Genomic DNA, 27,707 nt, shown 5'->3' with positions numbered 1-27,707 from the left:
CAAATCTAGCAGCCAAAATTTTCAGCATATTTTCAGAACTCCAGTTTCCAGAGTGACTGAAGACCTCAGTAAATATGACACAGTCCCGGAAAGGACTAAAAGGGTTTTTCTGTCTTTGGGGATGCTTTGATTGAATAGTAGAAGGAAGAAGCTGATTTTCAGAGCTCTGTTTTTATTACTTTCCAACCTATGTACATTGCCATAAAATATGAATGCATAAAGTTATCAGCCTGGAGCTATTGGCTTCCCTATAGATTTGAGAAATAAGAAACACAGAGGAGAATCCCTGATTTGAGACTTTGAAATAACTAAATACCCATCTCTTTTTCTTAGCAGGGACAATCTTCAGTAATACCAGAGTTACAAAGGCAGGGGTGGAGAGCTCCATAAATTCACAGATCACTCAAAGGTCCAGGCCTGGCATTCAGATCTGCATAAGGTGTGGTTTTTATGAAAGAGCCAGTGCCATTAGCAGCAACCCCATGGTTGATGTTGGGAAGATGTCTTCTGCTTTCAGGAGAGCCATCACCAAATACTTTTGTCCATCCTCTCAACAGCCTGGTAGATAGAAGCAGATCAGAGCTGATTTTATATGAAGCACAAGGTTTCACAGACAAACCTAGCTGCTAAGAGACCTTTTTTGTCAACTTCGTGATCACAAATAATTGCATGGAATTAATCACTTCTATTGTCACTTGGAAATCAAGAATAAAAGTACTAGTATGTGGAAGCTGGGAAGAGAGCATATGTGTTATCTACTGAGAAAGACAGCTAATATGCACTGGGAAGAGAAAAGATCTGTGAGGTATTAGTGTTACAAGAAGAATTAGAATGAAACCTAAATGAGAGGATTTCAAAACAGAACAAAAATGAAGAACATTTGACTGTGTTTTCACAGTCAAATGCTTGAAAGAGAAGCATCAGAAAACCAAAGGATGAAAGAAAAACTACAGATAATCAGATAGAAAAGTTGTATTTGTCAGAATGGCATATAAAGGGTCTTTAAGTTTTGAAAAAATATTGGAAAGAGAGGAGGATCTAGTGATCCAAAATATCAGCAGATCTAAATGGCCAATGGAAAAATTCCAGTCTGGGGCATATACTCATACTCAATCTCAATCATGAGGCAGATATGTATGCTTAGCTTTACCTCACACAAGTAACACCAGTGAGTTCAGCACTAAGTTCCACCAGCGTAAATCGCACTCCTCCCACTTTTACACCCCCGGCTTCAGCAGATGCAGCCACAGTAAAGACTGGGGGAAAAAAGACAGCAGTCAAATGCAATTTCCAATTCAGATAAAACATCAGACTTAAAAGTACTGAAAGAAAATACTTCTCCTTTATCCTTACAAATGTGATTCCAAATATACCTAAAGGGCAGAAGGGGGAAAATTAACAATCTGTTACCCAGTTTAAAACGCTTTTATTTTAAAATATAGGCTGTTAGCATTTTAAGAGATCTTGGTGCCCTGCAACAAGCAACTTTATTGCTAATTAAAACACTGTTTTACGAATTTCCTTTTCTTAATTCTAAGGATGTTCCTCATTTTTGTTTTTCCCTAGAATTAACAGAATCTCTGAAGTGATTCCAAGAGAAGCAGTAATAAATTAGTTTAATAAACTTGACCAAAGAAGCAAATAAACTTGAAATGTCAACAAAACTGCTTAAAATCCAGAACACACGCTGGACGAGCACAGTGTTTACCACTGGTATTTATTCAGTGTTTTTTAAGCTTTGCTTTATTCAAACCCGTTCTGGATATCACCCAAGAAAGCACCCTGTAGCATTCCAGCGTGAAGCTCCTGACAGCCCACCCTTGGGCGGGTGGGCAGGCAGGCAGGCAGGCTCCTCGCTGCTCCACCAGCCCTTCTGTTTCAGCCTGCACAGGGTGGGCTGCTTCACACTCTTTCTTCCTTCACATTCTTTCTGCCTGCAAGCCACAGCCTCCCTGTAAGGCCACAGCACTCACCCCAAACAAAATCTTTCCTTTTTCGTATCAGGCTGCCGACTTTTTCCAGTTTTGGCTCAGAGCTATCTTTGGCCTCCAGGTGCTTGTTCTCAGGCAGATTGGGCCCAGGGTGCTGCCAGCTGTGGGTGATGAATGTATACCAGCCTTTTGGTTCCTGAAGGGTTTCAGTTAGCTGCCTTGTAAAGGGAAGTGCTCTGCCCCTAGCTCCACAAGTGCAAGTTTCCAGTGTGGTCCCCATCACACCAGTAACAGTTTGCATGGGGAAAGGAGGAAGGTATGAGAGAAAGAGGTGTATTTTCACCCTTATACAAATTTCAGTGCTGAGTACACAAATACACAAATTGGCTTCTGTGGATTTGTTACCTGTTTACAGCAATGGAAGTGAAAAGTGACTCAGCATCCATGTTAATTCACTTCCTCCTAGGCTGTCAGTTTGGGGGTTATCTTGGGTAGTGTTCTCCAAAGCAGCCCTTGTTCATTTGGAAGCAGACGGAGATCCTCAACTCATTTTATGTAGGTGGCTGCAAGCTGCAATCCACTGCCAGTGCAGGTCAGGTTCAAGCCAGACATTTCAGTGTTCCAGCAAAGTGAAGTTCTGCATCATTATGATGAAGTATTTCAAGTGTATGAAAGCATTTGAAACACATACAAATGGGAGAGAGAATACAGGGAAAGCTATAAAATACTGGTAAATGCAAAGGAACAAAAGGAAGTATTACCAGATATATTTCCTCATAATAAGGGTGCTTCAAATCAACAGTGGACCTAAAGCTTACTTCTGACTTATTACTGGTTGCTAAAGCATGGCTTTAGGTATAAACTATCATATTGTCAAACCTAAGAAGTTGGACAGGGATTGCTAAAGTTAGTTACTATGGAGTTAAAAAAAATATGGCTTTTGTGATGAGACCAGATTCAGGGAAGAAATAGAAGATAAAGGAAAAAAGCTGGTTTTAGGCATTCATTTAAAGATTTGCCATCTGAATGCTCTCTATTAATTTCCTTTAAAGCTGATCAGTTAAAACACTGTTTTCTATGTGATCATTTAATTTAAAGTTGATCAGTTCTAACATTATTGTCCTCACATAATTGCTTCTTTTTCAAGTGTTTTGTGGGTTTTTCTTACTTCTACTCTTACTTGCCTTTTGTGTGCCAGTGTACCAGTATTTGACAGTGCTATCCATAACTAGAGGATATGATCCTTTCCCATGTAGAATATACTGACAATAAGAAAAAAGCTCTCTAGATAGACAATCTCATTCTTCTCTGTTTTGAAGGTGTCAGATTTGTGGTTGGAGTGCATGTCATTTTTCACTTCTTTTTAACACTACTTTTGGTTTTAAGCTCTTGAGTTTTTAAATGATAGACAAGCACGCTATTATCACTTAGTGACCAGCTTTTATTTTATTTCAGAAACACTGTCCTCTGTATGATAATAGGATTGTTAAACCAGTCCCTTGTTACAACTGGCATGCTGTGCTCACCTTGCTTCTTACTTCTTTTAATTTTTGCTGTTGGGGATCTCTTACTTCCCTGGTAAGTGGAGAGGGATGGAGCAGGAAAAACGTGTGCTCATCTCATAGAGAAACTGCCAGGTGGTTCTGTTTTCTTTTGTATGAAAAAGAACTCATAAAATCCAGAATCTCATTGAGGCCCTGACCCCGTAATTAACTCAGCAGAGTCACAGGGGTTCTGGTACATAGGAAACTTGCATTGCAAGTACTGATAACTCAGAGTGCTGCACAAAACACGTTGGCCTGATGTTATTCAAAAGGATGGTTTGCTTTATGTTCGCAATCAGAAAATTTTTGGCTGGATAGTTTAGGAGCTTGTTAACTCTTGGATTAGCTACCTTATAGAAGAAAGGCCCCAGAAAACTTGTGATCCTGCTCCTATCCCCGGGTTTGCTGGCACTGTTCCTTTAAAGCAGCGTGACCTGATGGGATACCTGGTTGTGGTTTATAGTACCTGCTGGAAGGGCTGCCTGCCTTCTGGCAAGAGTGCGCTCCCGGGAGCATGGATGTGGAACAGCAAGGTTAAGTGACAGTGCTTTTTTTCTGATGCTTATTGCCAAATAATTGTTTTCAGAGAGTTGCAGGGGGCTTACTGAGTTTTTGGATGTTTTCTAAGAAATTACCTGTAGGCAATTGCTAGCAGTTAGTTTGTTGTGTTGCTAGAAGTTTCTGTTGCTGCTGTATCTGTCATGTGAAATGATGCTGGTTTTCCTCATCCTGAAAATAAGGAAAAGCTGAGCAGATTTGCTCCAGCAGAGTGGGTTAAAGAGAAATCTATGACAAAAGGGCTTTCTTTCCAGGGAGCATTCTCCACAGTGAGGTAAACTTTATTGGATAAAATGCAGTTTCCTAAAAAATACCCCAACTAACTAAACTTCTGACCTCATTTATTTATCCTGATTTCTGTATTTCTTGATTTAAAGATGGTATAGTGTACAGTCTTACAGTTTAGTATTGCTAATGCCTGTGCTGTGGTTTGCTAGGGCACAGTGAAGTTTTGTGTATTTTTCTGACTGCATGCATTTGTGATGGGAGGCAGAAAGGAAAAGGCTGCGTTTCCTTCTCTCACTGATTGTGTGGAGGGGTTTTCCTTTTCTTTTCTGTGCTGACTTATTCAGGGGCCTAACAGAAAAGTAGCTACACTTAAGGATGCTGCTTCCAAAGGTAAGAGTGAAGAGATCTGAGACTAAGACTCTGGAGAAAAGAAGTTTTGCACTTTCCAAGTTGCTTTCTGTTGTTCTCGTGTCTCCTGACGTTACCTCAGGATTTTGTAGTAGCAACCTTGTAGGATTGCCAGAGCCCTACCTGGACAGAGGACACTACCTGGAATCTAGTTATTTTGGGGTTGGGGATTCTTTCTCCTCTTTTAATTTTCTGGATACCTTTCCTATGTAAAAAGTAGTGCTGGGGAGAAGTTTGAGGTACCGCCTCTGTCTGCATGTAGTTCTCCTGAGGCTGTAGAACTTAAAAACAAATAAGCCAACAGCTTCAGAAAGTTAAAAATAAGCATGCTATTGCTAGGATAACTAAGTTTGTGAATTCTCTGGGCTTCAGCTTTGTGGCATGTTCTCATTACAAAAATGGCCATCCTGAAAGCATGTTAAAATGGATTATTGAATATTCAAAAGAAGTTTCCTTACTCAGTTTTGCCCATAACAGATTTAAGGTATGCAGTTGGACCATGGTAGTACTTTTTGTTAGCATATAATATTGTTCTAAATTCTACGGGGTTTATGGGTTATTGTTTAGTGAGGCCTTCCCAATGCGTAGAAGCCATTCTTTGTGAACTGAGGAGAGGGGACAGAGGAGATGGCCTCAGAGCTGGCAGCACTCTAGTGCCATAAAAGGTGTGTGGCAGCTTCCCTTTCTTGACCAAAGCATCTCAAGGGGAAGGAAAAAGGTGTATTGAAGAGACTTAAAGAGTAAAATGATGACAGGAATATACTGTGTGTACTATAGAGTGTGCAAACCATCAGAACAGGATGGAAAGACAATCCAAGATGGTGGTCGTCTGGACAGTGAGAGTGTGTGTGGCAGTGGTGTTTGGGTTTCGGTGTGTCGTCGAGGTTTTTTTAAGCCTCTTGCCCAGTGCAACTTTTTTTTAAGTTAAAGAGAAAAGCTGCACTAGGCAAGAGGTGATCTGTTGGCAGCCAGCTGTGAATTGTCCTGCTATCCATACGTCTTGCCTCTGTCTTCCGATATCAATTGGGTTTAGTTACATATATTGACCACGTTTTCTCATCTGTGAGCAGGAAGGTATAGTGGACTAACACTCAAGTTTAAAACATGTTGTAATAGTTCCTTAGACAGATTAATTGAAATGGTTGCTTCACACTGTCTTCTTGTAGAAAGAAAATATTTTCTTGAAGTTGATTTACAATGCTACCTCCTCCGTCACAGACTGAGTGCTATTCAGAGGGGTTTAGTCTGTCTAATTTTCCTGAGTTCACAGCACCACTCTTGTAAGTGTGTCTATGTGGCAGGTTACAAGAAAAAATTAAACCGCAGATGTCTGATTTCAGGAACTGAGTATTTTCTTATGAACTTGTTCATATGTAACACTTGAAGTGTGCGGTCAGTAAACTTCTGAATGGCCAAATAAAGCCAAAATGAATCCTTGTTTTAATGTTAGAGAATGCAGTCTTTATTCCAAGGCCAGACTTGGAAGCTGTGTGAGTCCTTGGATGCTCTGAATTGAGAAACTGTTTATCAGAAATTTATGGTTTTGGTTTTTTGGCTTCTAAGCAAGAAAAGCTACTTCTTGAAAATGGGGAAAGGGGGTTCTTGTAGCTGTGGGGTCAGTGGGTGCTTGCCCATTAAAGAGTGACAAATATGGGTTGTAGCCAAGTTGTGATGACCCAGCATAGCTTTGCAGACCTTCCTTCTGCTTGGTGGGATCCCTGAAGTACTTTGTCTTCATCCAGAACAGGAAAAGCAAAATAGCATTAGGATCTTAAAAGGACTTGTGTACTGGCTCTTAACTGACAACCCACCTAGAGGCACAAAGGGTGCTATGGCAGAAAGGGGAACACGATGCAGAAGTGTACCAAGACAAAGATGCTACTGAGGAGGAACTGGCTAACCCAACCGGTGCCAGAAACCTGAATTTCAGTCCCTTGAATGCTGTTAGTTGTAATCATGCACTAACTATCCTTGGGTCCGAAACATCCTTAGGACATAACTGATCTAGTTCCTGTGCAAATAATAGGCCTTATTATGGCAAATGACCACCTCGTTTCTGAGATTAATTGGACCTCATTTGATATTAAAATATCATGGAGAGATTATAGATAGTACAAGGCAAGATCAATCTAGTTCAGCATTCTGACTCTGATAGTGAGCCGTAGTGCATACTAGGGAAAGACAGGAAGGCGCACAGGGCAAGTGCACTGGTATTTCTCTAAAACAAAACTCACAACCTCCTGGCAGTCTCTACTGACAGAGCCAACCTATAGAAATATACAGATAGGGGGCTCTTTGGGCTAAGAATTCACCAGAACTGACCCTCTACCATGCAACCTCACTCAATACAAATTAGCACTTTAAAAATGTCTGAAAATTTCTGACTGGTTCTAATAATGATTAATGAGGATTTCATGAGGAGAGATTAAAAGGGAGAAAGAAAAAGACTTGCTCCACATGCTGCCTGCTATCATAAAACGTAGCAGAGTATTTAAAGAATGATATCCTCTTTCAAAGTAATGGTGTGTTGAATGTGGAACTCTGAAGGCAATATTAATTGAGGGTAGATGGGTTAAGGACATACAGAAGAGACCAGAAGCATATTGTGATGGTTAGATGTAAGGTAAAGCATGAGAACAGCAGTCAGGACAAGACAGAGGAGGCTGTAAGAGAGCAGAACTAGGAAAACATAAATGCCTGGGTCCTCCTGCAGCATTGAAAGTGTATGGAAAGGCTGAAAGCCCAGGTGGGCTGGGACCCTCAAGACGATATATCCAGTCCCCTCCTGAAAGCCTGCTCTTCTTTTTGTCACCGCTTTGTCACTACTCTTGACAAACAGGAGGAGGAGAGGGATTTGCACAGACTAGGAAAGCACATTAGGGGTGAGAAGAGTAACTAAAGTCTAAAGGAGCACAAACAAAAGTGAAGGAAAATAGAGTAACTGATCTGTTGAAGGGCCAAGTCCCAGAGGGAGGATCCCAAATTGCTTTTAAGAGGGGAGACTGGTTTGAAGAGAAAGCTTTCTCTTATGTTAGAAAGTAACGCAGGCGGAAAATGTTATATGATGGATAAGTGCACAGAATTGCATCTGTTATGTATGGGTAGATGTGACTTCCCATTTAAATGAAAAGGAAGTTTTTTTGGTTTTGGTTTTTTTTTAACCAAAGAAAAGCCAATTTTAATGCAGGAGTATTTGTGGTTATCAGAAATTATGTTTTTCCTATGTCCATCATTTTCATACAAGTAGAAGTTTTGCAAATAAAACTTAAAGTGCTTTCCTCTAGCACTTTCTTGTTTCAGAAGATTGCATTATCAAACACTCATTTTTATGATATGGCCGGTATCTAGCTGCACAATCTAGGAAAAACTGAGTTAAAGGGTCTACTGTCTGAATTAAGAGAGAGTACAGCAAATCCCCTTATTTTTCCTTTTCAAAGTATGAATAGTTTAGAGGCAAACTCCTGAAACACAGGACTCAAAAAGGACAGGGGAGCTATCTTAGTTTTTCCCAGATGCAAATGTGTAAGAAATATGTATTTAACTTAAACATTTTTTACACTCAGAAGCAGTCATTAAGGTTACACATCTGTTTCACTTATGTGTGTATTTTATGTACTTGTACACAGTTGAATTGCCTGACATCTGAAAATCAACTGGGGTTTCTCACTTCTATAATAATAGATAACATAACTGTAGTTTGAAAACACAATCCTACTATACTTGTTTGGTAGTACAATTAAAAGTATGTGGTTAGATAGTAAGTACCCTTACTACTATGGTGTGAATTAATCTGCTTTAAAATAAATGTTCAGCTTTCTAAGTGGTTTAATAAAGAGAGAGCCTTAGTAACTCAAAAAAAAAAGATAAATCTCAGGTTGGTGGTATTAAATTTCTAAGGAAAAAATATGATTCTTACTTTATGTACTTGTGTCTTTATATACAGGCTGGAATGCTTTAGAGTAAGTAAGTAATCCCTTGATGTGCCTGAAAGCTGTTAGCTGTTTTGTTTCTCCATGGTAACCGCAGTACAAAGCAGTATGAGCATGTTACTGAAGTAGGCAGACATGACATTGTTTAGGGATGGGATTACATGTGATGACTGCAGTTCTAGGGTGAGTCTGAATCAAGGGTATTTTCTAACACAGAGGCACTGTGAATGTGTGCAGATGTGCTAGTCTAAGGCAAGGCTTGGGGATTCAAACCTGGCTTAAAAGGATCTATCGATCTATAAAGTTTGCAGTAGTGGGAGGGATTATCAGACATCAGGTCGATGAAGCTGTTCCAGAAACATGGCTCAACATGTGAAGAGGCCTATGCCAGATCAAAACCTAAATGCAGTGCTCTGAGGTTCAGATATAATATCAGCCATAAAGACTTAATGATGTATCTTCTGTTTCATATTTTTTTACATTCAAAAAAAGAACATAGAGGTTGGACAGGGAGATGACATCTGAATTAACACAGAGTTATCTGTAAACTTCAGTCGGTAATCCTGCAATATTAACTAGGTGAACGCTGCTTACTTTTGTTCCCACCTTAGCAGAACAGTGTGTATTGAGAGTATCTCAGTAGACTATCTAAAATAGTTCTTTCACAAAGAAACTGGCAAAGGTAATCATAGAATAGTTTGGGTTGGAAGGGACCTTAAAGATCATCCAGTTCCAACCCCCCTGCCATGGGCAGGGACACCTTCCACTAGACCAGGTTGCTCCAAGCCCTGTCCAACTTGGCCTTGAACACTCCCAGGGATGGGGCAGCCACAGCTGCTCTGGGTGACCTGTGCCAGTGCCTCAGCACCCTCATAGTGAAGAATTTCTTCCTAATGTCTAATCTACCTCTCCCCTCTTTCAGATTAAAGCCATTTCTCCTTGTCCTATCACTATGTGCCCTTGTAAAAAGTCCCCTTCTAGATCTGTTGTAGCCCCCTTTAGGTATTGGAAGACTGTTATAATGTCTCCCCTGAGCCTTCTCCAGACAATGATTTATATTGGTGCAGCTTGATCATGCACTGACCTCTCCCTAACACTGATGCACTCTTACCCTTTCTTTTCCCCATTGGGATGACTCTGACCTACTAGACTGAGATAAAATCTAGTAACTTGCATTTATAGCAAGGGAAAGGTTCTGGCAACCTTCTTCCCATCTGAACATATTACACGAGGGATCTCTCCCTGTCTCTGTTCCAACCAGCTGTTGTGTAGCCATGGGTTGAGCTAACCTTGCCGACTGAGTCATGCTTCCTTCAAATGCATCCAGCCTGACTGAGGACAGAGCAGTGTCTGTGTGTGTGTGTGTGTGCGCTTTAAAGATCCTTTTCCTTGTGCAGGTAATACAGGGTGACTTCCTTGTCTTTCCTCCCTTCGTCTCAGTGCAGGTAAATGTCATTTGTTCTGGTTCAGAAGGCCATGCAACCTGTACCAATACAATGCAACTGCATGCCAAACACACCTTCCCTTCTGTGGCACTTCATACTGATCTTCTAGTTGTTTGGCTTGCTTTTCTTTTTCTGCAAGTGAAAATTAGCTTCTCAGGCTTCCTAAGGAAGCAGACTTGTAGATTAGTTTTGCCTTTCTTTTCATGTGAAACTCAATCTGCTGTTTGTTTTCAATTAACTTTCGACCAAAACGGAAAAAAAAATCAACCACTGTACGACCTAGTGGGTGAGGAAAGCCCTGAACTGATACTGTGCAGAGGGAAAAAGAGCAGTTTTGGTTAGCTCACTCTGCACTGAGCTCCAGACTAGTGTTTCATGCCTGGTTGAGAGTTAAATGCACTTGAAAAGCCTTTGTTAGCCCTGTGGCTTTGTTAGCCCTGTCCTAGTCTAGCTAAAGCTCAGGTCTATGCATGCCTCTTAGCACTGCAGCCGTTAAGAAATGGGTATAGAGCTCTACTTTTGTCCTTACATAACTGCGTTAACAAGGTTGTACCGGGGCAACTATTTTAAGTAGCAATGTTCGTTTCCGAAGCCTTTATGCAGTGAACTGTGCCGACTAGGCCCGCGGCGGGCGCCCGGGAGCGAAGGGAAGGCGCTGCGCTGCCCTGCCCGGGAGGCTGCGGCCTGCCAGCAGGGCCGGCTGTGCATGCGGAGGCCGTTCAGTGGGGCTGGGACCTTCTTCCAAGTTTAATCCACGCAAGAAGGCCGGCCGGAGGCCTGCCGGGGCAGCACAGTGACTGGTTTGCAGTCCCGAGTGGACCGTTTCGCCGAAGCGGTGTGCCGGAGAGGGGGCAAACCGTGCCGCGTGCCGCCGCGCTTCCCGCTGCCGCCCGCCCAACATGGCGCAGGTACGGCCGCCGGCACGGAGCGGCGCGTTCCGGCGGGGACAGCGGCTCCGTACCCTCGCCCCGGGCCCGGCGGAGCTGCCGCCGCGGGTGCCCCACGCGTGAAGGCGGCGGGTCCCGCGCGCGGGGCCGCTGCGCCCGGGCGGATATTTACGGTACGAGGCGCGCGCAGGCGGCCGTTACGGTAGCGGGGAGGGGAAGGAGGGACTACGTGCGCGGGGGCGGGGCGGGCAGTGCTGCGTGCTCGGCCCCGCGAGGCGCGTCTCCCTCGCGAGCTCGGTGAAAGGATTTGGCGCCAGGCGGGTCCGCTCTGCAGCTGCCGCAGCCGCACGAACCAGCCGCGCCACACACCCACCGCCTCCCGCCGGGGCCGCGACACAGAGCCGCCGCCGCCCGAACCACCCCGCCGCCGCCAGCCCGCCCGCCCGCGCGCCGCCCGCCCGGGGATCGAGCCGCCGCCGCCATGAGCTGCTCGCCCGTGAACGTGAAGAAGCTGAAGGTGTCGGAGCTGAAGGAGGAGCTGAAAAAGCGGCGCCTCTCCGACAAGGGCCTCAAGGCCGAGCTCATGGAGCGGCTCCAGGCCGCGCTAGACCAGGAGGAGGCCGGCGGGGGAGGCCCCGCCAGCGGCGCAGTTGAGCCTGGCAACGGCAGCATGGAGGGGGAGGCGGCCGAAAGCGGCGGGGGCGCCTCGCAGCTCCACCAAGGGGGAGGCCCCGACCAGGCCGCGGCCTCCATCGCGGAGGACGACGACGAGGAAGGGCTGGAGGCCGCCGATGGCGACGCCATGGAGCTGGGCGAGGAGAACGGCGAGCGGGCGGGGGCCGGGGGCGGCCCCATGGAAGAGGAGGCGGGCGGCGAGGAGGAGGAAGAGGAGGAGGATGAGGATGAGAACGGAGACGACCAGGGTTTCCAAGAGGGGGAGGACGAGCTCGCCGACGAGGAGGACGCGGCCGGGGACGCCAACGGGCACGGGGAGCAGCAGCCGCCGCAGTCCCAGCCCCAGCAGCAGCCCCCGCCGCTCCTCCAGCCGCGCGGCGCCGCCAAGGAAGCCCCCAGCAAGAGCGCTGGCGGCGCCTCGGGGCCCCCGGCAGCGGCGGCGGCCTCCGGCCCGGCGGGCCCCGCCAAGCAGCAGCAGCAGCAGCAGAAGAAAGCGGAAGGTGGCGGTGGCCGCCCCGGGGCTCAGGCCGCCGGGGGTGAGTGTGCGCGGCGGGAAGGGGGGGAGGCCGTTAATCCCCCTCCCCTTCGGGAAACCCCGTCGCGGGAGCGGGGGGGGGAGGGAGGGAGGCAGGCAACGGCCGGGAGGGCGGTTTCCGGGGCACGCGCGGGAGGGCGTTCGCGGCCGGCGCATCCAGCGTCTGCGCCCCCCCGCGCTTAGCACCGCGTGCTGCCCCGCGGGGGGGGCGGGGGTCCCGTGAGGGGCCGTGGCGCGGGGCTGGCGGGGAGGGGCCGGGCCGGGGGGAGGTGCGGGAAGGGGCCGCCGCGCCGGGCCGCGGGGGGGGCGGTGGCGGGAGGCGGAGGGGCCGCTGGGGCGCGCTGTATTGTGCTGAGGAGCGCTCGGCGGCGTAACGTCACTTCCGGGCTGGGCTCTGCTCGGGATGGCGCTGGGAAGGCCTGGTACAATGGAGGCGGGAGGAGGAGGAATCCCTTCCCCGCGGGCAGCCGGGCGGCCCCGCGCCGAGCCTGCCGAGAGGAGGCGCAGTCGTGCGGGCCGCTGCGTGTCCTTGCGGGCGGCCCGGAACGTCTGCTCCCGGGGAAAGGGCGGGGGGGGGGGAGCTGGGAGGTGCCGGCCTGGCGTCGCGGGAGGGCTTTTTTCTTTTTGTCCGATTTTTGTTTTATTTTTTGAACTTAGCCGGTTGGGAGCGGTCTGTGGGGATCTTAACATCGAGGACTGCACTGGCGGCTGCGTGGTGTGCTGGCCGCTTGAGATGATTTAGCAGACAAGTTTTTTGAGTCCTCTGAGAAAATTCGAGATGCGGGTTCTTGTCTTGATACAAAGCAAAATCCTGTGTAGGGTAGCGTTGCTTTTCTCGTGCTGTAGGTTCTTGCAGTTTCCAAAGTGGGAACTATCCTGTAGTATTTTATTCCCAATTATGAAGAGTTAACTTTGTGTAATTAAAATAAATCGTTAATTTTGTCACAGGAGATGCTAAAGCAGAACAAAAACCTGGTGAGAAAAAGAGGGGAGTGAAGAGACCACGTGAAGACCATGGGCGTGGATATTTTGAGTACATTGAGGAAAATAAGTACAGCAGGTAAATAAACTTGATGCTGGGCAGCATTTTGCTAATGAGGAGGAGAAAAGTACAGAAATGCTTGTTTTAATAGTGTGAAAATGGATGTAGCCTAATCATATTTTGGTTGTTTTTGTTTTGTTCAGGGCTAAGTCCCCTCAACCACCTGTTGAAGAAGAAGATGAACATTTTGATGACACAGTGGTTTGTCTTGATACTTGTAAGTAAACACACTTTCCCTTACTCTGTCAAGATGCAGTGTTATGCTTTTAATCTGAAAACCACACTTTCTGGAATGTGGAGTGAATACATCTGTTAACTTCCATTGCCAAGTAACTTTAAAAAGAAGGAAAAAAAAAAAGGTATTTCTCTCCCATTTTCAGTATAGAAGAGAGGGATATATGGGTCTTTAGCAGGAACAAGATTATTTGTTTTCTCATTAAGTCTGTGATGTCATACAGGTTTTTTAAAGAAATCTTAACCGAGATGCAAGTATGGAAACCAAGGTGGCCAATGCAGAGTGAGCATAGAGCACCCTAAAAACAGTTTGGGAAACTAATTATATAGGACATGAGCTTTTAACTTCAGAAAGTTCTGAGTGTCAGTGGTGTAGGTGATTACAGTAGTACAATTTGTGAAGTGAGCTTCCTGCTCATAAGTTGCTGAGGCGCTACTCATGTCTCCTGATAAATTCAACAAAATTGGTTAAGGCCTCCTGAAAAATGACCCATTTGTGCAACCTGGGAGTTTGGAGGGGGAGGGGTGATCTGCATAAATTGAATGGCAGAGAATTGGTCAGGAGGGCATCGAAATGGACAAGCACCTACAAACAGTGTGGCTTTTGATGCAGATCATAAATGTTACTATTAATGTGATGCACCATGACTGGAGCAAAGTTGACGTGTTCTCGAGGGTAAGTATAAGGACTTGGTGCAGTATTAGAAAACCTAAGTGATGCTTGAACTTGTTGGATTCTTAAAACACCATGGAAGGAAATTTTAAATTTTGGCATTTACTGGCATATTTGCTAGTGGCTTCAGGTGGTCTTTTTCCCCTGAGAAATATTCTGAAATGGAAGGAGGTATTCATTTCAGCCACACGAATTGCTGGATATACTATGCTTGACATTTTGTTAACTAAATCTCAAGCTTCTATCTGCTAACCTGGTGAGTAGTCACCTTTGTGGAAGCTTCTGATTTTCCCAGTAATTGAATAGTTCCTACTTTCTGTTGGTTTTAGTTTCAAGTGTCGGCAGGCTGCTCAGAGATCAGAATCAAACAGCTTTAAGACTGAATTGTGTAACAGTTTGGCGCTCTCTTTTATGGACCGTAGTGATCCAGACATAAAAGAGGTTTAGCACTCTTAAGGGCTTTTTGTTGCCTGTGCCTTGTAAGGAAGCTAAACTTCAAGTTCTGTTCTCATTCATTCTAAAAGCAACCTACACAGGTGGGTTTCTTCTGTATGATTTTTATCTGGTTTTCATGCAACAAATAAAGTCAGAAGTACTAATGAGAGAACACTTGGATCACAATTGCTGTAGTTGCAACTGGAGATAGCTGTATGCAAACAGAAGATTCTCATGCATGAGTTACCAGTAATACAGGGAAAGCTGCATTTCAAGGTACTAAGGTGGCATGCAGGTTTTATACCAAGGCAGAACAACCCACTGCTTGCTCAGTTTGCTACTTTCTTGTAACTGTCAAATGAGTGTGGAGTTTTTTCTTTGGATTCCTTGCTCTGGGGAGTTCAAGTGCTATATCCTACACCTTGTGTTACCATTTTGCGTTGTCTTTTTGAAACCTGCTAGAAGATAAATTTTAAAATTCCCAGTGTGCAGGCTGAAAATGTCTGTATAAGGTTCCACTTAAGTTCTTAGGGCAGTAGATGAATTCGTAGTGCAAATGGTGTTTCTTAGGTGAAGTAGGTTCTCTTACCACATTCTGCATGCTTTACCTACCTGCACTTGACTTAACTGACTTTAATTGGCTTAATCTAATTGGACTTGCTGATAGATGCTGTTAACCAAAGACAGTACTACTTTCAGTACTTAAACAGAAATATTTGTGTTCCTGTTTACCTCTCAGCTGCCCTTAGGTTTGGGCATGAGGGGTAAGCAGATTTCCCAAAAAGGTATGTAGCAAATGCAGAGCATGATGCAGATTCCTTTGCTCTATATTGATGGAAGTAGGTAACAGACAAAAAAGGTTCAAATAGGTGAGGTGAAAGCCAGGTTTTCAAGCAGATAATAAAAATGAAGGAAATGTGGTGACAGACGTGAAGATGGCAGCTTGAAAATTATTCTTTTTGGCTAGCTTTTCGTAAGATTTTTGGCTGACCTTCAGCCTGCAGCTCAGTCTAGGCATGTGTTCAGTTGGTTTCCTGAAAGATGCTGAGCAGTTGCTGGCAGTTTGTCTTGAAAATCACCTTTAATGCATAAAGTTGGACAGCTGTACTTTATTTTGTAACGAGAGTAAACAGTGATTTTTATGTTAACAGATAACTGTGACCTGCATTTTAAAATCTCAAGAGACCGCTTTAGTGCCTCCTCTCTGACCATGGAAAGCTTTGCTTTCCTTTGGGCTGGAGGGAGAGCCTCCTATGGAGTTTCTAAAGGCAAAGTCTGCTTTGAGATGAAGGTGAGTTAAAGTGGTGTTTTTGGGAGATTGCTTCTTGCATGCCTTAGATGTGATTTTTGTTTATTCTTTTAAGTTTTTTCGACTTAGCTGAAACTAATTCAGGTGAACAGGATTTTCAGAAGGCCTTCTTTTAAGAGCCCATAAAATGGTTCCTGATAAAAGATGGCTTGATTTCAAAAACTTCTTCCTCTAAGAACTCGGCATTTAACAAAAAAAAAAAAAAAAAAGGGAAAGAAAAAAAGGCAGCTTGTGTGAATGTGTAACTCTCATTTTTGAACCAAGAATTTCATGCATCAACACTTGAAGAGTTTTGATACTCACTAGTCAGAAGTTTGCTTGTACTTTTTGAAGATTACAGAATGCTTGGCTTGGTTGTTGTTTTTTTTTGCCCCAGGGATATAAATTATCCCAGCAGTCCTTTTTTCTGTTCCTACTTAGCCTTTGAGTTTGACCTGCTCTAAGCAGATATGTGGGGCTAGATGACCTCCAGAGGTCCCTTCCAACCTGAATAATTCTGACTTGTGTACACAATGAATGTGAGTATTTAGCAGGTCCTTGTATTTTGAGTGCAAGAGTTCACCTGAAGGGTAGGAATGGAAAAGAGCAATCAGCCTTGTGAAAAAAGAGATTTCTCCAACTTGTTGACAGAAGAATAACAGGAGGCACAAAGCTTGTTAAGTAAAAAATAAAAATAAAAATCACTGTTAAAGGATTCTTTGCGTTTGATGTGCCTGTGTATATAAATGCTTACTTTGTTCTCTTCAGGACTTTCAAATTTAACCACTACCGGGAGGAGTGGGTAGTGATCCCATTCTCCCTGTTCTTGCATCAAGTGATTCGTGTGTCTCTTGGTACCTATAACTTAGAAAGGCCAATGAAGTGAAGTTGATGTCAGTATTTACTGCCCTGTTCACTTTCAAATTAGTTTCACCTTGGTGTCCCATGGCTCACACAGTTCTGGAAACTGCTAGGATGCTGATTAGTTACTCACTTCAGTTTGGTGAAGTTTGTAAAGGCAATTGGAAAATAGTTGGTTGCCTACAGATTCCAGTGCTTTTAGGTAGGTTTTTTTGAATCTGGTTATGTTGTTTGGAAGCTGGCAACTCGCCCAGGAAGTCTACTTACTCTGGGAAGGGACACAAGAGTGTAATATTTTCCCCAGTCTATATGCAGCAATATTTTTAATCCATTACAACATTTTATTGGCAAAGTAAGTTATCGTTAATCCCAACTTCATGGTGATTATTAAAAAAAAAAATTATCTTGTCTGTGATTTTAATACAGTATCAAAAGGATCAAGGCTTTTGGCCAGTGTGAGGGAATGCTGTGACTAAGTGCTTGGAAGATACATGGTATCTTGCATCTTCATTGCTCAGTCGGGAGATGTAACTGTTTAGTCACTGGCTTGTGGTTTCAGATGTTTAACTGAAGCAAGTTTTGTTTTTGCAGAAGGTGATTACTCGGACTTAGCAAAGATTTAACCAAAGTGTAAAGGTTACAGATGTTACCTTTGTGTTTCCGTCTCATTAGTGTCTAATAAATATTACATACCTTTTAATGAATAATTTAAAAATAGGTTACAGAAAAGATTCCTGTTAAACACCTGTATACAAAAGACATTGACATACATGAAGTGAGAGTTGGCTGGTCACTGAACGCAAGTGGGATGTTGCTTGGTAAGACTTAAACGTTTGACTGTTTTTCTATTGTTTATTGTGTATGTTGAAGTTTTAAGTAATTTTTTCTTCAGCAGATGGGAAAAGCTTAGTGATTGTAGTTCATGTGTTCTGGAAAGTAGTCTTCACTTGGATCATTCACTGGACGTGGTGTGGGAAAGCTTATTACTGGGACCAAATAAAGTCATTAAGTATTCAGGCCTCTAAAGGCATTGATTATTTGAGAGTTAATTCTTTCAGTGGTCAAGTATGGGTTGTTGAAAATGTTCCTAAAGACCTGACAAGATTAAGGATTTGTCTTTTCCATATAATGCCATAAATAGGAGGAGGGGGTCTTCCCCGTTAATTTTTTTTTTTTGTTTTAAGGGGGCATAGTGTAAGATTTAACCAGTGAAGAAAAATTCCTGGATAACTACACTATCGTTCTCTTGACCTGGGGGGACAATCCTCATTTCTGAAAGTAGCTAGGAAGAAAGAAGCGCAACTTGTAGATATGTGGGAACTGATCATAAATCGTATTTATAGCTAATACCTGCTGCTGAGACACGTGTTTTTAAGAAATGTATGTTAATTGGTATGTTCTGACAGCAGCAGCAGCTTTCTAGTTAAGTACTTAAGTTCCACCTGAGTCCTTGTGTTTGACACTTCTGTTAGCTTGTTCCTTGCAGCTTCATCCTCAGCTGTCGCATAGGCTGAAGGTCTGCTAAACTCCCTTTAAAATGGGAGGGGTAAGTGCTACTGGAGACTAAAGTCAGAAAGCCTTTCTGACTAACTACAGTACAGGTATACTGGTGCATAATCAGGTCTTCAGAGTTTAAAAATACTTGCTTGTGACTTTATCTGGCAGTTCAGCTTTGCGTCAACATGAATCTAGAGCCAGCAGCGTTAAGGCTCTTAAAACTGGGATGGGGTAATACTGCTGTTCTATCTCAAGTGAGAGTATTCTTGAATGTAAGAACAAGCTGTAGCTGGTTTGGGGGTCATAGCTTGTTTTGGCATTAGTCAAAACATTCTGAACAGCAACTTACTTTGTACTAGCTGTAAAATGATTGTATTTCTAAACGGTTAGGTGAAAATGCCTTTTTTTTTTTTTAATAAGTTTAAACTATATTTCTTCAGGTGAAGAAGAATTTTCTTATGGGTATTCTCTAAAAGGAATAAAGACATGCAATTGTGAGACTGAAGACTTTGGTGAGAAGTTTGATGAAAATGATGTGATTGGGTGTTTTGCTGTAAGTTTCTCCTTATATTCTGATGAAAAACATCCTTGAAGTTATAGACTACTTAGTGAGAGGCAGTAAACCAAATACAGACAAACTTGGAGCAAGACAAGTTTAACATAGGGAGGAGGTAGAACTAGCAGATATTGCCAACAGTGACTGTTGTCAACATGTTAAGATTGCATATTCACAGACAAATGTGAAGGGGGGGGAGGTGTGTGAACACAACAGATCTTAAACGAGATTGTCATTGACAGTAACTCACCTTAAGGGAAAAAAAATCAAGTAGTTCATTTATGATGTAATAGTGTTACAGAGGTTGAGTGAGAATAGCCAGTATAGTGAAATGACAAATATAACTTTATAGAGCAAGGTGAGTCATTTTACCCAAACTAATGCTTTGTCTGAAAACCAGAATTTTGATGGTGATGAAGTGGAACTCTCATATTCCAAGAATGGACAAGAGCTTGGTGTTGCATTCAAAATAAGCAAGGAAGTTCTTGATGGGCGGCCACTCTTCCCACATGTTCTCTGCCATAACTGTGCAGTTGAGTTCAACTTTGGTCAGAAGGAGGAACCTTATTTTCCTGTACCAGAAGAGTACACCTTCATCCAGAAAGTCCCCTTGGAGGATAGGGTCCGAGGACCAAAGGGACCTGAGCAAAAGAAAGACTGTGAGGTAAGTTTCTTGTTGATAGTATCAGCGTTGTTGAGATAGCACAACACTCTGACCTTTTTGTCTGGGAGCTTTAGTGCTTGGTATCCCATGACTCCTCACCCCTCCAATATCCCCGTTCCACCACCCCCAGTTTCCATTAGGCTTGTTGGTCTAAGTTGCATGTTACTAGTATCTCAAGCATAGAACTTGTCATCATAGGTGGTGATGATGATTGGCTTGCCTGGAGCTGGCAAGACTACATGGGTTACCAAACATGCAGCAGCAAATCCTGGGAAATACAACATTCTTGGGACAAACACTATTATGGACAAAATGATGGTAAGTGATAAGATGACATTGTAGTTGTTGCTGTGTTAAAGGCTTGCTGTAAATCCAAGGTCTTTGGGATTCTTTTGTATCAAAGAAATCTTAGAAACTAGCTGTTGGTTAGCTAGTGACCATTAAAGATTTTTTTTTTTTCTGTCTTGCTGAGCTGAGCTCATATGTGATACAGCAGGATTCTGAAGCTTTCCTGGTGCTATACAAGTCAACTGTTGCTGACTATTCAAAGATTTCTTTTTATATCACTGTCCTTAGAACATTTAGTTTTGATTTGTTAATGTTATGCGCATACCTTGGATTCAGGTGTATTTATTGACCTAGAGTCATTTGTAGTGCTCTATATCTTATGGAGACTTTGGGAATTCCAGTTACAAGTTTGTAGCTGTGGCTTTGAAGCAATGCAGAAAGCATTTAGCAAAGAAAAATGTCGGCCACGTGTCTCAGGGCTACATTGATTAACTCTGGGAAATCTCTCTGCAGGTGGCAGGTTTTAAGCGGCAGATGGCAGACACTGGAAAACTTAACACACTGTTGCAGAGAGCTCCTCAGTGTCTTGGAAAGTTCATTGAGATTGCAGCTCGTAAGAAGCGGAATTTCATTTTGGATCAGGTAGAAGCTTCAGTGAAAAATGGTTAAGGAAATTTTGTTATAGGCTGTAGGGCAGTAATTAAATGGGATTAAAGTTACATTGTTAATAGCTGTTGTTTCACTTACTGACTTACTACTCATTCAGGGGACACAAAGTTGAGATACTGTTTACAAATGCTTGTCTGAACTTCTCTGGATTTATGGGATGTGGGAGGAATAGTGTTTTAACACGTGGATATGAGCTCGTAACTTTGCATTATGCAGCATCTTTATGTCCAGTTATTTGTAAACTTCATTGCAAGCTCTTGTAGAGGTGAAGTCTATACACCATAAGTTGACTTCCTTAACTCTTACAATGACAGCTACGTGTAGTAAGTTACTGCATTTTTTTCAGACAAATGTGTCTGCAGCTGCGCAGAGGAGAAAAATGTGCCTGTTTGCAGGCTTCCAGCGCAAAGCAGTTGTTGTTTGCCCAAAAGATGAAGACTACAAGCAAAGAACACAAAAGAAGGCAGAGGTGGAGGGAAAAGATCTTCCAGAGCATGCAGTTCTCAAAATGAAAGGCATGGAACATAATCCTATACTGTGTTTTAGGATGCTGAGTATCTGTTTAAAGGATTAAGTAAACGTGAAGTCTAAAAAATCACTTTATCTTAAACAGTTGTACTTAATCAAAACTGGAAGACTATTGTAACTTGTAGGACAACACTATATTGTGTTCCCTCTGCTGCAGTCCTTAACACTACTCAGTTATGCTGATATGCTTCATGCAGATGCACAAAGCTGTCTTGGCATAAAGTGCCCTATATAAGTGACGTATTTGGCAGAAACTGGTACTCTGAGTGGAGGCTTATAAAAGAAAAAAAGATATAGGCAGAATGTTCTCAAGGTTTGGAACAGTACTGGCAACTCCATGAAGACCTGTTTATTTCTTTTGTCACTGTTACCTTTCTTAAATGCTCTAATTCTGTAAGGTCCCTATGCTGAAGGAATGTGGGGGGAGGGAGGAAGAATGGGAGAAAGGTGGTTAAATTACATCTTTGACTGTACCTGAATGTAGATGCTGAATACTCAGTGTTTTTGCAATTATAGGGAACTTCACACTGCCAGAGGTAGCAGAATGTTTTGATGAAATAATCTATGTAGAATTGCAAAAAGAAGAAGCTCAGAAGCTTTTGGAACAATACAAAGAAGAGAGTAAGAAGTCTCTTCCACCAGAAAAGAAACAGAACACTGGCTCAAAGAAGAACAAGAAGAGCAATAAAAATCAGTTTAATAGGGGTCAGAGAGGACGTGGAGGATTCAATATGCGGGGCAACTTCAGAGGAGGAGGTGAGCTTAGAAATAAGTCTGTAAAGTTTGGAGGCTGCTCCTGGGGTTGGTGTAGTACTTGCATTGCAATTGTTATGTGGTGGGAACCTTGGTTTTGACTTCAGTAAGTTCTATGTATTAGAACAAAGTTAATTGTCCAAATTCAAAAGTGAAGGTTGGCAGGATCATGGATTATGCTGTTCATGTGGTTTTGAAGCCCAGCTTTGAGTTTTTATGTTAGGTTTGGTGTTTGCTTGTGTCCCAGGCTGTATGGGGGGTAGTGCATGGTTAAATTGCCATTGACAACTTAAATCTTTGCACTGAAATTTGTGCACTGAATTTGGACATCTTATTTCTATACCACTGTTATTTTGAACAGTAAACTTTTAATGTAAGAAATATTTCAGACATAACAATCACTTGATTGAAGCAACTCTCTCCCTGCAGTCCCTGGCAATCGTGGTGGATATAACAGGAGGGGAGGCAACATGCCTCAGCGAGGTGGTGGAGGCGGTGGTGGTGGCGGTGGCAGCAGCGGTGCAATTGGCTACCCGTATCCTCGTGGCCCTGTCTTTCCAAGCAGAGGTGGCTACTCAAACAGAGGAAACTATAACAGAGGTGGAATGCCCAACAGGGGAAACTACAACCAGGTGATGCTTTTGGGGGATTTCTATGTGCCCAGAGCTCTGAATGTTGTGTGAGAAGTTCTGATGCTGAAATGGGGGGTTCCATGTTAAAACTGTACCTCTCTCCTCTTAAAGGTTTGTAGGGCATATGTGAAAGCTTGTGTTTGATTCTGTCCCCCACACCCTAATAGTAATAACTGTTGTTTGGTGTTAGGGTCAAGGTGTATCTTTATCAAGTATTTAGGGAACTTTCTGGAAATATCTCTGGAGAGTCTTTGTTTTTGGTGTCTAGTATCAAACACAACTAGTAAAGACATGCTTGCTGAGGTCTTAACTGATGGAACATCAATGGAATTACTTGAAAACATAATTTGGATTGCTGCAGAGCCAGCAGATGGAGCCCAAGGTAGTAAACAGGGCTCAGGTTTGTCTAATATTGACGAACAGGGGAAATGCAGTATTTTATCTACTAGTATCAATGTCCCCTTCTTGTTCTGTAACTTTCATTTGAAGTTTTGTGGGCTAACTTTTCTATTTTCAGTTGTATGACCCATATCCTTTTGTCTGATCAGATAACACATCCTTGTAGCAACTACAGCCTTTCCTAACTAAAAATAGGCAAGCTCTTGTATTTTTAGTTGTCCTGGTGCAGTTTATCAGCTGGAAATAGGGTGAGTCAGAACTGGATTAGCTATAGCTTTCCAGACCACTGGCAGCGAGTTTGAACTGGCTTATTAATTCTGAGGTTCTTGCCCCACGTTTAAGAAGCAGCTGCTTGGAGGGTGAGGGAGACTTCTGGTATTCTAGTGTTTTTCAGAGAGTTTTTAGTTTGCTTTGTTTAAACCTAGGCCTGAGACTTCATATTTGAAAGATTCTGTATGGTGCGTGATGTTCTGGTGGCATTAGAAAGACTAGTGTTCGTACACTTAAGACATACCAGCGTAGGTGAAGTAGTTAAAAACTGTTATCCTCTTACAGAACTTCAGAGGAAGGGGAAATAATCGTGGCTACAAAAACCAATCTCAGGGCTACAACCAGTGGCAGCAGGGTGTAAGTAGTCATAACTTTATCTTTCCACTGATTGTTAACTTGAATGTTTCAAAATGCTATCTGAGATAATGAGATTTATAATCAAAACTGGATAGCAAAATCTTCTAATGGTAGGTAATATTGCTATAAATAGTTTTATGTGCAAAACTTAGTCTGGCTTGATGGTCTCGGTATATCAAATATCAACTGTGGCTTATTGGTCTTACTGGTATGTAGTATTTGGCTTCACATTACTACAGTGAAGTGAACTCTTAACTGCCTTCAGTTGTTCGTGAACTTGCTGCTATGTGAGAGCACTTCAATCTGCTTGAGTTGCAGGAGAATAAGATGTTTGTTAAACACCTCTTCTTTTTCTGTAAGAAATGTAACTTTTATGTGATTCCAGGTTAAAATTAACTATTTATCCCTTTATTGCAGCAATTCTGGGGTCAGAAGCCATGGAGTCAGCATTATCACCAAGGATATTATTGAATACCCAAATAAATGAACTGATACATATTTCTCCAAAACCTTCACAAGAAGTCGACTGTTTTCTTTAGTAGGCTAACTTTTTAAACATTCCACAAGAGGAAGTGCCTGCGGGTTCCTTTTTTAGAAGCTTTGTGGGTTGATTTTTTTCTTTTCTTTTTTTGTACATTTTTAATTGCAGTTTTAAAGTGATTCGTAAGAGAACCTCAGCATTGTGCACGATAAGAGAATGTGTCAGTATTTCAGGGTTCTACATTTTATCTGTAAAATGTGACTTTTTTTTTACCACAACAAAAGTAAAACGTTGCTTTGTACCTGGTGTCTTTTTATTAAAGAATTTTCTCCTTTTTCCCCATCCCCCAATTTCTAAGAAACAGTCGTGAGTCATGTCACAATACGATAGAAATGTTAGCAACCAGATTGGCACGGAGGCTCCTCGCTAGCCCTCCGCAACACCATGAGATTATGTAAAGCTCCGAATTACACTCCACCCTCTCTACAAAGCTGCTGGGTGGGGAGGGGAGGAGCGGGAGGTCAAAGTTTCTGGCAATAACTAGGACTTTTTTGTAACTCTTGGAACTCTCAGATGTTGGGGGCAAAGAGGAAACCCGGGGCAAAGTAGTGAAGGTGGAGTGTATGTAGAAGCTCTTAAAGTTGTAAAACTTGGTTGCATTATTTGTGGAGGCTCAAACTTGTGAAGGTACACCACCATAATTTCTTTTCCATTTGTTCTGCATTTTGATTCTGAAAAGAAGCTGGCTTTGCCCATTTCTTATTAAACAAAACTTGTTGTAAATCCAGTTGTCTAATGGGATCTATATGAAGTTAGCTGTGTGTCTGTATAACTCTTTCCCCACAAAATACTGTATACCTAGTGTGCTTGTAGTAGTTACTCCACCATTTTGTAAGCTAATGAAACTGTGAGTCACCCATTTTCTATCTAATTTTTAATCATGTCAATTCTCAAATGGGTGTATCTCCTTAGCCTGCTGATTCCTTTTCTCTTTAAAGAAAGTGGGTGGAGAAATTTAACTCTAGACGTTTGTTTGCAATAAAATAAACTCATTTTACTCTTGTTTTGGGATTGTCGCCATCAAGGTCTAAAATCCCTTTAAGGCTATAAAGAGGAAGAGAATGTACGAAAGCGATGATGTTGGACAGTTTTGAGCTCATTACTATGTACATGCTGAAATACTTGTGTTTCTTTAAAAATCTAAATGGTGGTTGCTCTGTTAGAGATCTATCACATGTATAATCTCACAGTTTAACATGGTTATATGTATAGGGCAAAAGTCTTTGAGTTGCGCTTGCATCATGTAAATCCACTTAACCTATTTATTGTAAAATAGACCGTAAGGAAGGAGCAGGGGGAGAAACGGGACGGGGGGAGCAGGACAGGAAGGTTGTCCTGGGGAAGGGATCCTGGAGTTGAACAGAGAGCTTCCGTTTGGTTTAAGCGCTATTTTGTTGAGATTTCTGCTTTTGTAAACTTGCAGTGGCGATGCTGGCTGCAGCTTCCTTGCATTCTAACGCTGTAAAGTGGGGAGAGGCATAACCGTCCTGAGTCGGACTCTGGGTATGTGTGTGAACACACGTGTCGCTGCCAGCACCTGCGGTTTGCCTTGCAGAGGCAGACCTGGCAGCAGCCCGGGCCCAGAGCCTGAGCAGCCTGCTTGAAACCTCTCTCAAATGTTAGTCCGTTCCTAATAGTCTTCAGAAGTAAAGATTCACCTGTGTTGCTCTTCTAGCCTTTATAGCAGATAACACTGCGTATTGACATTAAACAGTGACAGCACCACCTCCTTGTTAATACTGCTTTAAATCATCCCTTTACTTTGAGTGAGAACAATGTAAAGTGTCTTTAAAGAAACGCTATTTAATGACCTAGAAATGTTGGGAATTTAAACCCAAACCTGTTTTGCTGAAATGGAATTTTCTTTAGCCTTGCAAAAAAAGTTTAGTGTAATTAAAGTCCATCTCCCTTTTACCCTCACAAGAACTAACACTTTGTATGGAGTGCTGATCCTTTGCTTATTTTGGTACTCTATAAAATTATATAGTCTTAAACTGAAATATAAGAGCATACACTTGCTATGTGGTTGTAAAGCTTGTATTTTAATTCAAAAAGTCTGGAATGTTTTGTTTTCAATTCTTTAATGTATGGTGTTGAAAAGAAAAAAGCCACACATGAGAGGAAGCACTTACACTTGGGAGAGGAGTATCTGTTTGTACTAAGATACTCCTAAATGAAAGAGGTGGGTTTGATAAGCTCAGCACTCTGTGCTAACTGTATGAGTCTAAAAGCTTTCCCGCTCCTCATGTGGTGGAGCAGAGACCAGCCCTTGCGTGAGGCTGGAGCTTTGCCTGGGAGGGACCCCCCATCACTGTGTCCTCTGATCATTCCTAGGGAAGGCATTTATTCTGATGCGTGAAGATGAGTTGGGACAGAAAAGTCATTACCTAGAACAATCACTTCAATACATATGCAGTTTGTGACAGAAAAACAGGTGACAGAAAAAAAGGTGACAGAAAACTTAGCTGATGGCTACAACAAGGTGAGGAGTGCCCAGCTGTCCATTACCAACAGGAGAGGGCTGAGCTGTGTGTCGAGTAACTTCCCACAGCTTGTAAGGACTTGCCGACATGAGAAAAAGTGCCTGTGTTGCTGGCAGTGGTGGGGTGGGCACTAGTGATGTACAACACGGGGTTTGGGTTCGTGTTTGGTGGGGCTTATTCCTTTTTTTGTGCAGTACAAACTGCGTTTGCTTTCTCCTAATGGAGGTTTAGAGTGAGTCTTCATTATTTTTAGAAATCCTGCCCAATTTTTCTGATGGCAGAATGAATAAAACCCCAACCCCTGCTCTAGCAATGCCATCTGCAGTCAGTGACAACTGCACAGAAAAATTGCTTTGTGGTGCAAGCCACCAGTTTGATTTTTTTAATCTCTTACAATGCTCTTGAGCAATGTTTTTATTAGAAATAGGTGACGAAATCATCTTATTTGGAGGTTTCCTTGTTTGTGACCTTTTGGAAAACTAGGCCAGTGTTTTCTACAAGTCCAACCGCAAACTAAGCCACAAGAAATCCAACTGCGTTACAGAGAGGGGAGGTACTTCAATGCTTCTGCAGATGTTTAACTGCCGGGGGTTGGACTCCCAAGCGAAGAAGTGTGCATATACCGTAGTTATGAGCTAGTAAGGTGGGAGTAAGTACAGCTGGAGCTGTCCCAGCCAGAAGCGCTGCGGAGGATGGGGAGAGCGCCAGAATGTCAGAAAAAGCTGCTGAGAGGAAAGTGGAAATTCAGAGCAGCAGCTTTGTAACTGGTGTTACCAAACGGGCCGGGGTGCAGGTAGAGCAGCGCCTCTGCCATACACAGTTCACCTCAGCCCCAGCACAGCCACCCCACGTAGGTTGGGGGGGGCAGGAGACCGTCACCTTGGTGTTACAGCAGATTAGCCATCAGTGTGTGCAGCCTTTCCCCTTGCTTGGAGGCACGAGCTGCCTCCTCCAGTGCAGCAGGCCTCTCCTAGGCTCTCCGTTGCAGGGAAGGGGCTGAAATCGGGACTTGGCCAGCAACTAACCTGGATGTGGCTCTTGCCTCAGTCTGTCTCTGCCAGAGCACTGGAAGCAGCAGAAGGATTCAGCAATGAGTCGGTTGCTATGTAAATTTGGCTGTAACTTAAAATGATGCTAAATGCTTAATGTATTGTCAACATCAAAAGAGAAAAAAAAACAGGAAAATGTAAAAAACCTAGTAAATACTCACACAGGTGACTCGAAGTGTCACTTCAGAGCAAGCTTTTAGTTCTCTTCTGGTCACTGCAGAGAAATTTGGTCCTAGAAGTTATCGAAATCAAAACGGGGGGTGAGACAGCTTGGCCAGGTTTTCCCTCTAATCTTTTCATGCTCAAAAAGTGTTTATGACAGTGGTTGGGAGCAGATGCAGTTTACAC

General features: G+C 43.1%; 1 protein-coding gene across 1 annotated transcript; it reads left to right on the top strand.

Annotated features, from left to right (window-relative positions):
• Positions 1-11,157: 11,157 nt before the first annotated feature.
• HNRNPU (heterogeneous nuclear ribonucleoprotein U) lies at positions 11,158-24,838 on the top strand. The gene is made up of 14 exons (XM_030500149.2): positions 11,158-12,141; positions 13,089-13,200; positions 13,326-13,399; positions 15,676-15,815; positions 17,392-17,491; positions 18,611-18,723; positions 19,127-19,390; positions 19,589-19,708; positions 20,192-20,320; positions 20,694-20,862; positions 21,392-21,631; positions 22,058-22,260; positions 23,215-23,286; positions 23,704-24,838. Exons 1-14 carry the CDS (start codon positions 11,412-11,414, stop codon positions 23,755-23,757), a joined length of 2,520 nt encoding a protein of 839 aa, XP_030356009.1. The 5' UTR covers positions 11,158-11,411; the 3' UTR covers positions 23,758-24,838.
• Positions 24,839-27,707: the final 2,869 nt, after the last annotated feature.

This window comes from Strigops habroptila, chromosome 10 (genome assembly GCF_004027225.2).
Source record: "Strigops habroptila isolate Jane chromosome 10, bStrHab1.2.pri, whole genome shotgun sequence".
NCBI lineage: Eukaryota > Metazoa > Chordata > Aves > Psittaciformes > Psittacidae > Strigops > Strigops habroptila.
The sequence above is the reverse complement of the archived record's forward strand: the minus strand, read 5'-3'. Positions and strand labels throughout refer to the sequence as shown.